General features: G+C 37.8%; 1 protein-coding gene across 1 annotated transcript in view; it reads left to right on the top strand.

Annotated features, from left to right (window-relative positions):
* LOC122069511 (serine/threonine-protein phosphatase 6 regulatory subunit 3) overlaps window positions 1–9,543 on the top strand; it is a 41,046-nt gene that overhangs the window by 10,410 nt on the left and 21,093 nt on the right. The window contains exons 3-7 of the mRNA XM_042633542.1: window positions 84–170; window positions 269–344; window positions 483–557; window positions 731–784; window positions 5,028–5,087. Of these exons, the coding sequence (XP_042489476.1) occupies window positions 84–170; window positions 269–344; window positions 483–557; window positions 731–784; window positions 5,028–5,087 (352 nt within the window). The remainder of the gene's footprint in view (window positions 1–83; window positions 171–268; window positions 345–482; window positions 558–730; window positions 785–5,027; window positions 5,088–9,543) is intronic.

Genomic DNA, 9,543 nt, shown 5'->3' with positions numbered 1-9,543 from the left:
TATGATAGATATTTATTCTTCTGTTTTCTGCATAATTAGATCGTCTAGACCTTCTTAACCTCTTGTTTGCTTCTGTTCTGGAGTCTGAGAGAAAGGGTCCAGGTGGAGCAACTGCTTCGGTACATTGTGGAGGAAGCTCCTGAAGATGCTGAAAAGAGCCGCACTTTCAAGTAATTATCTGTTAATTTTGCATGCAGATTTTCTGTCAGACAGTATCTTGCAATAGATTGACTTATATAATTGTGTGTATCATTTAATTGTTATCCAGGTTTCCTTTTATTGCTTGTGAGATATTTACTTGTGAGGTTGATATCATACTCAAAACATTGGTGGAGGATGAGGAGGTGAGTAGTTTTATCATTCCATGCCTTTCTATGTTTATTGAAATCTTCAAATGGATATAGTTTCTTCTTGGAAGAAACTTACGAATTTCATATGGCCGCACTCTATATTGTTGTTCATCTGCCGTTCTACTTTTACAGTTGATGCATTTGTTGTTCTCATTCTTGGAGCGCACTCGCTCCCATAGCACATTACTGGCAGGGTATTTCAGCAAGGTATTCCATTCTTGATCTTTCACTTGGTTCTTCTATGTTGTTGATAGATTCAGATTATTGTCATAAGATGTAGAAATTACATTCCACCATTTCTCATTTTTATGAGATATTTATGGTCCCACTTGGATATCTAAGTATATTGATGTTATCTGTGCTGGTTTCCTTTATGCTAGGTTGTCATATGCCTGATGTTACGGAAAACAGTTCCGTTTATGAATTATGTCCAGGTAACATTAAGACTTCTTCTTCATAAAACAAAAGAGAGAGACTTCTCTTACCATTGATTTTTTTGTTTTTGTTTTTGTTTTTGTTTGTGTGAGATAGCTAAAGCTATTTCTCTACTAGCAAAAGAAAAAAAATAAACGAGAAAAAAAAGTATTTTTCTGTAGAACAAGCAATATGTTAGGACTGAATTTTGTGCTTATCTATAGCATAAGCAATTTGTCAGTTCTATAGATAATTGTTAAACAACACCTCCAATAATACAAAATACAAATTGTTTGTTCTGCCCATCAAACAGAAAGGGGCGGTGGTGATATTGCAAATATAAAATCAGTGATATTGGAGAATAGATCTACCTGGTCACTATGAGTTGATTCTTGTACATATCTAATGCAGTTCAGAGTTCATAAATTATCTAGACACAAGATCTACAATTATACAAGGATCTATGTAGAATCATTAGGATGGAAAACAACAACAACAAAACAAAGTAGAAGAGAAAACTCAGCCTTATTCTAACTAAATGGAGTCAATTACATGGATCCGTGCAAAGACAAAAAAGAGAAGGTACAAAAACAACTCAGAAAAAAACCCACCTAATAGGGGTTGGCTACATGGATGATGGCTCCTTGCCCTCCAATCAGCTCTATTCGATGTCATACTTGGGACAAGGCTTGAACTATGCATGTCTTTCCTGACTACTACTATTGGTAATTTGAGGCCTGCCTCTAGCTCTTTTAGATCCTTCAATTTGAATCAGATCACTCCTCCTCACTGATGCATCCCAAGACCTCCGTTAAACATCGCCATGTTACCTCAAACGGCTTTCTCGGAGCTTCTATGAATCGGGGGCCCGGGGCAACTCCCAAATCAGCTTTAATGCAGTCATTTTTTACTTTAGCCTTCCTAGTCTTGCTGCACATCAATGATTAGGATAGAAACAGGGGCAGAATTGATAGTAATTGGGAGAATTTAGATTACTCTCACATCAACTATCTGATTAGCCTAAAAGTCTGGTCAAGTATGCAGTTTTATCAGGCCTATGCCTATCAACTAATGAAAGAATCTTGAAAATCAGATGAGAAATTGTAGATGATTCTGAGTCTGCTTTAGTTTCAAGCTAAATTAAGGAACTAAGAAATCTCGGCGGAATGTGATGATTAAAGTTGATAAACAGTACAATGATAATGTTAATGATCTCTAATACCAGATTTGAGAGAGAATTTAGTTTTAGTAGGTATCTGAGCAGAACAGGAATTCGATGAATAGAGAGAAGAAATTAGAAGAAACCAGGAAAGAAGTAATAGAACTAATCGGAGCATAAGAAGAATAAGGAGGATAAGTAGAGGGAATAAAGGAGAGAATTCCTGGTGAAGTAATCGATCACTAGTAGAAGAGAGAAGACAACCGGCCATATCTGGAAAACTACTCCCATATGCACAGTTGCACAGCAGCAAAACACTTTAAAATCTCAAAATTCTGTTATCCAAATCATGCTTAATTAATTTTTTTTTTTTTTGGGGGTGGGGTTGCATATATGTATAAAGTTAAAGTTACTGAATTAACTCATGCAGTCCAATCTCTCTAATAATCTGAATAAAGGGGGAGGGACAGGCACACCGACCGCGTGTGGCACTAATGGGGGGTGGCACAGGGCACCATACTGGAAGGGCAAGGGTCATTTCAAATGGGGAAGAGAAAGATAAACACAGCGGGCGCTAGCTTGTGGTACGTGGGCAGTGTGCCCAGTCTTTTCCCATAAAGTAAATTGGCTCAAAATAGAACTCTCTACTTGACAAGTATCTTACTCTTAAGTCTTAACTCAAACACTTAACTACTAACCTTTTGTTTTGTCTTCACCCCCACTTAACTACTAACCTTGTGTTTTGGCTTCTCCACCTTAGGTGCTTATATGATTGTTCGAAATTTCAATCAAGGTATATTTCGGTTTAGACAAGTGTCGAAATGAAATGGCATGCGAATTGAGCGGTCTTCAATGTTTCAGTTTATTCACCGAAAGGGACATATTTTGGTGCTAATTCGGGGATTCGGTGGTATATTTTGACCATTTTGGTTCCATTTCGGCCAATTTTAGTAGTATATTCAGTATTGACAAGGGTCGAAATCCCAGTTGAAACTGAAATTTTGAAATTTGCTATATTTAAAGTCCAATACAATACATAACACAAAATTAATGAGTCCAAAGGCCATACAACCCATCCAAGACCCAAAATAAGGTTCCCCTAGGCCCAATGTGGGTAGTCTTGAGCATGTTAGTATCTTTTGATACCATTTCTGCAATGGTTTTCTTCTAAGCATAAGAGCTACTTGGTTACTGATGTTCTTGTGACAGGTAATTATGTGTTCATATAAGGTTAAAGGGGGCGGGGATTTGCTACCACAAATATAGAGTTGGTGATATTAGAGAATAGATCGACTTGGTAACTTTGGGAGCCTTTGAATGGGTAATGCAGGAGTAGATTACAAGTAACTAATTCTGCAGTTTATAACCCTAAACAATATAAATACGAGCAAGAAACAAAGAAATAATACCATCAAATAAACCCCCAAGGATACAATACTCATATAGGAGCAAAACCAGCCCAAATCCCAACCCAATAGGAGAGAGAAAGACCTTCTATGGAGCTGGAGAGAGAAAGGTGCGGCCAGGTATGTGGGAGTCTGATTGAGTATTTGAGTTGCACTTTTGGGTGTAGATAGTCCCTAGGGAGGGTACAAAAAACCCCCAAATATGAAGGGCTTCTGACGGCTGGTTATGGAGTTATGCACTTTCTTGATTTTTAGACCTTGGAGAGAGAATGTGAAGAATTTTGCAGGAACAACAACTTGTCTTTTTCAGATAACCTTCAAGAAAGGATCGATTGATCTTCTTAGAGTATAGACCCAGTCCTCCAAAGGATTTGTAGATCAGATCTCAAACTTGGGCAACAATGAGGGTCGATTGGCTTCAAGAACAAGAACTCTTTGGGTTGTTGATTCTGATTTTGTATGCTTTAGTAGGTCTGAACTTCTAATAACAATAAACAGAAAATAAAAATAGAAAAAGAAGAATCGATGGAGGGTTGAGAAGGGTGAAAGAGAATAAAGGAATGGGCATCTCACCCCTCAGGTTTTGGGTATCACACCCCTTAAAGGTTTAGGCATCTCACTTCTCAATAACAGTTTTTTTAGCTAAAGAGTAATCACTCAATAATTCATTCATTCAAATATGAAATTATAAGTTCATAGGCTCCTTTATTTATAGAGGGCAGAATAGCAATCAAACTACTACTAGGAGCTAGTTTCTCAATAGGACTAGACACTCCTACTACAACTAGGAGTTAGTTTCCCAATAGGACTATACACTCCTACTACAACTAGGAGTTCAAAATAGGTCCAGGACTTGACTTTATGACTCCAACATGGAGTATGACTAACTAACTAATAGTCCATATAGGACTTTACAACCGACCACTGGCCTAATGGGCCTTTATTGAATTTAATAGCATCTAACTAAACTAATGAATTAAATTCCGTTTTTTCTACATTCTACCCATATTTTAGGCCCATTAAAGTGGTCCATTTCAAAGAAAACCCATGGGATTAAAGGCCCAACACATACATAACACAACCCAAGGCTTATTTGCAATAAAATAAGCCCAAGTGACTTATCTACATCAACGGGTTTTGTTCCAAGCATAAGAGTTACTTGGTTGCTGATGTTCTTGAGACACTTATAACTATTTTCTGCTGAAACAAAGTATACAAGACACTGTCATTGGGACTAGTAGAAAAGATCTAGGTTACAAAAAGTGTTTTCTTATTTTAATAACAAATCTAGGTACAAGCAGACCTACGGCCCAAAGTTAACTCTCATTATAGTTTTGCTTAGTCTACTGTTGTCTGGTTACTTCTGCGTATAAATTTGGTGATTTCTCTTTAACGAGAAGGTTGACCACCTTTTACTCATTAATTATAATACTGTTATTTAGTTTATTCTGTTATATCTTGCTGCGTAAATGTAGTAGTTAATGTGCAATAATAAGGAGGAGGTGTGGCACTGCTATTCATAAACTTTCTCTTTTGCAAAACTCTATTTGCCCTTCCATGATTACATCACTTGCTTTTGACATTTATTATTTTTTCCATCTTGACAATAATATAATTTTTTTTTTTGTTTATAGATTTTCAATTTAGAACTTTTATTGTGCTGAACTGATTTTCTTTTCTCATTATGGTCCTTTCTAGGCTCATCAGGAAATTTTCCGCCAGCTGGTTGATCTAATTGGGATTACATCTATTATGGAGGTTGGCAGTTTGACTAGCTCTATTTTTTTTTTCTTAAAAAGATTGACTAGCTCTGTGTTTATTGCTTTGCTTTATCTAGTTTCAAGCTTACATTATTTATTATTACTGGATTTGAGAGGATATTCAATATGTTATAATTTTTTTTACTGTACATGCTCTCTATTAATTCTGTGTGTACTCTTATCGGTGTTAACTTCCTTGTTCTGTTTTTTTTGTCTGGTAACTGCATACATTCTTGTGGTAGTTGCACAGGCGGAGTTTTGGAACATTGTTATTTACCCTGTTTATGTAATATAACTCTTCGTCTTCAAGGATTTGAAATTTTGATGCCAGATGTTCCATATGACATAAATTACAATGTGTTGTGGATTGTGCTGGATAAGGTTAACCATTTCTCCTGGTCAAAATACTCTGGACTAAAAATTTGATTTAGTCATTGTGCTTAAATTTAGCTGTGTGATTCCAGGTCTACCTCATCTCAATTCTCAATAAAAACAGTATTTCTGTTTGTGTTCCTGGGACACCATACAAAGAGCTTAAGGCAAATAAAGAGCTGCTGCCTCCACTTATCCTGGATTATTGAGTAGTGCCATCTGTATTAACTGTATATTTGCTAATGGGTGGACTCACCCATTTGATGTAGAGCTCCATACCCTGCAAATTAGGGAATGGCCAAATATCTTTGGAGTGAGTTTCACTATATCTTCACATGCAGAACACCAAACCCTAACACTAGTTGGATTTTTTTTTTTTTTGAATATCAAAGCCTAGTTAGGATTTATGGTGTTTAAAGTCTGCTGAAAATGGGGCAGAGTTAGGGTCAAACTAAGGCCATGTAAGGAGAGAACAGAAGCTCATGGTGGAATCTTAAAAAATACAAGATGTCAGCAAATAAAAATCCGGAAATTAGAGAATGAGAGTTTGGGGTTTATGGGAGAAATGTGATAACTTTCAGACATGACTCAGATAGGCAACAAGTCTCGATTGAATGGACTTTAGATTGTCTCTACTATGCGGTTACAAAAGATTGATTTCTTAGTGAAGCAGAAGGTTGCGTTACACCAGATCAATGAATCTGGTTGGAGTTTTGTAGCAATAACAGATTGTGGATATTGGCTGTAAGAAAGAACTATAGAACTTGAATTAAAGAAACAAGAACAGTTTTAGGTTAGATAGATATAAATGGAGCATATAGACTGAATGGGATTTGAAACTGTGAAACATAGTAATGGTGTATGCCGATTCAGCAAGGGATAAGATTTGACACAAACAGAGCAACTGTAAAGAACTGAATAGAGTTGCTGATCTGATATAGCTTTTCTGAAACAAAAGAAACTGAAAAGAAAAACAGACCCATTGAACACGATTAAGAAATCTGGAAACTAATAGTCTCTGATAAATCTTTTGATTATTGATACTTTGATAGGACCATACCTCTAGTTGAACGAGTTAGGGCATTGGTGTGGAAGAAAGAATATTTGTTAGACAAATGGTTGGATGAAGATTAGTTCAATACTTCTGTTGATTACGTGTTAGCTGGGAAGTGGTTTCCAGCTGGTGATATAGGCATAGTTGTGAAGTCAGGTGGAGGTGGACAGTTGGAAGTCAGATGCCTGCTCATATGCTTCTGTTCTATTGGTTGGTTAATGACTTTTGTGCTTTGGGAGTGGAAGGTGCTCGTTTGCTTTCCAGCACTTGTGACAGAGAGATTAATAGGCTGCCTTACTTCTGTCAGAGTAATATTACATGGAGCTCAATTAGAGTCGTGAATATGTCTTGGTGGCTGGGGGAGGGGTTATTACATACTTGTGGGGCAGGAGTACATGAAGGGTGTACATGGAGGTACTGGGGGAGATAAAAGGAGAGCGAATCTAGGGTAGAAGGGGAGTTTCCAGGGCTTATACGGGGATTTTTTTAGTGAGTGATGCCTCAATCAGAATGAAGGGGTGTCCTAGTAGTCACAGTAGGGTTGTGGTACACATGTTGAGTGGTCATGGGTTAAGCTGGATGCTTAATTTGAGGAGGGATTGGTTCCACACTTCCACTAATGAGGGTCTTGGTCTGGTATCCTGATATCATGGTGTGACTGGGTTCATGTTATATGGGTGTTTGGGTTGAGGGTAATTATTTGCATTAGATTTCTCAACCATTAAGTTTACCATCATGATGCGGACCAGGTTCAAGCTAAGATTGTACCTTCTTCGGTGAATAGGTGGATGAAAATAAGTCAAATAATTCTGTGGATAACCAGGTGTTGGAAGGGAAGTAGTTGGCAGTCTTAATGATCATGTGATGTCAAGACCCGAACCCGTTAGGGTTAAGATTGTGAGTCTTAGATATCTCTCATGCACTTTCCAAAAATTCAGACAAAGTTACCTCTAAATAAACAAATATATTATTATTATTATTATTATAAAGGGGAAAGGATAGGTATGCCAGCGTAATACCTAGGGATAAGGTATGCTAGTGGGATTTTAACCGTTAGATGAAACATAGAAAATCTGATCCATTCATGTGGCGATGTCTTACAAAACCTGCCCAATATTGCCACTCTACGGTACTATTCTCCCAACCACAACCCCGTGTCTCCGGCCAGTGTGCCCAAGGCATCATCGTCGCCGGCAATTTTAAACGTCCTGCAACACCAGTGGAGGCTCGGGCTAGCAGAAACGGCAGAGTCCAGATCGTGATTCCGACCATGATCCCTTCTCCGATCAGTGTGCCCAAAGCATCACCGCTATGTTCAAACGTTCCTGCAAATGGATAGAAAAAAGAATTAAAGAAAAAAAAAACCACTCCTGTCGCCGATGTTCATGCCGGTCCCTGCAAATTGATAGAAGTAAGCGGAAAAAAATCCTGTCGCCAATGTTCATGCCGGTCTCTGCAAATCGATAGAACAAAAGGGAATGGTCCAGAAGCCGGAGAAACGGAGTAAGTCCAAAAGACGGAATGGTCCCAACCGCTTCTTTGCTCCTATCTGATGCTTCCAAGCCCACCATCTCTCTTCACCTAAGTCACCCTTCTCTCTCTCTCTCTCTCTGCCTACTAATACTAAAACTTTGATCAGACAAAGCAATAACATCCAAACAAAAAATTGACGATATTCCAGGAAGATAGCGAACATTGGGTTTAAAAGATATAAATGCAGAGAGAAAAAAGTGTAAGATCGAATCGGAGTTCGCCTGTTCTCGTTGTCTGGAGATCCCACCGGAGTTCGCTTTCTCTGGTTGGATCCGGTAAAAAGAATGACCTTTCCGACTAAGAGAGAGAAAGAGGGAGAGGAAAGGTGTAGCAACAGTGGATTGAAAGTTTGTACATCTTCTCTCCATCCAACGGTTTAATTCAAGTTGATCAAATCCTGTGGCTAATATTCCTCTAGCATTCCTAATTCCTAGGTACTACGCTAGCATACCTATCCCTCTCCCTATTATAAAATACTCCCCAAACACATAAAATCTCATCCAAAGTCTATACTGTCGAAATTGTCTGTACGGTCTGGTTATCAATTAAATTTGAAATAATCTTGCAATTGTGGGAAGAGAATTTGTGAGAGGAAGAAAAGAAAAAATAACCACTCTTAAGGCAAGTTTAATTTTGAAAGAAGAATATTCCTTCTTTCTTTCTTTTCCATTTTTTCCGTTTGCTAAACAATCTACTATAACAGTAGAATATTCCTTCTTTTCTTTTTTCTTTATCTTCCCTTGCCAAACAAACATGGCTTGAGTGATGCAGAAGCAGAGGCTTGGCTGGATAAGCACTATCTGGTTTGGAAGCCTAGGCCTAAATTTGGCCATCGGTTTCCAGCTGGGGTAGGTTAGTGACTTAAGTCTTTTAGGGGTTATTGGAGTACGATATTGTAATTAAAGTTTTTTTTTTTTTACTTGTTGATTGTCTCCCTCCTCTGCTTCTTTCTGTTCTAATTCCTACCATATAGGTGTGATCTTCCAATCTTCCTCTGTCCATTTTTTCTTGTCTCTTGCTTTTATTCCTTCTTTTATACCAGGAGGGACCTCTACTTTTTGATCAAGTTTCAACTTGCTTAAATCTGCCATATCTTGTCCATTATCAACGGGTCTGATTTACATGCTCTGTTTTCTGGTTTTCCCATTGCTGGTCCAATCATTCCTTCTGATCTCTTATAAAAATGTGTTTTTTGGTTTAGAGTAACCCTTGAGGTAATATCGATCCCTTCTCTAAAGTTACAGTTCAGGCTGGTAAGTCTTTAACAAATTACAATTGAATTTTTCTAGCTTCTATTTACTGTCTAGTTTCCCCTTCTGTTTTTGAAATTTCACGAGTATACTGTTTAAATCATAGTTGTTAAGGTGCTGCTAAGGCGACGCCTTACTAGCGCCTTGGCGCTGATGCGGTCTAAAGATGGTAAGGCAGTACTCCGCCTTACGTGAAGTGGTGCCTTATGGGGTTTTTTTTTTTTTTTTTTTTTTTTTTTTTTTTT

The sequence above is a fragment of the Macadamia integrifolia genome, unplaced genomic scaffold (assembly GCF_013358625.1).
Source record: "Macadamia integrifolia cultivar HAES 741 unplaced genomic scaffold, SCU_Mint_v3 scaffold629, whole genome shotgun sequence".
Classification (NCBI taxonomy): domain Eukaryota; kingdom Viridiplantae; phylum Streptophyta; class Magnoliopsida; order Proteales; family Proteaceae; genus Macadamia; species Macadamia integrifolia.
The sequence above is the reverse complement of the archived record's forward strand: the minus strand, read 5'-3'. Positions and strand labels throughout refer to the sequence as shown.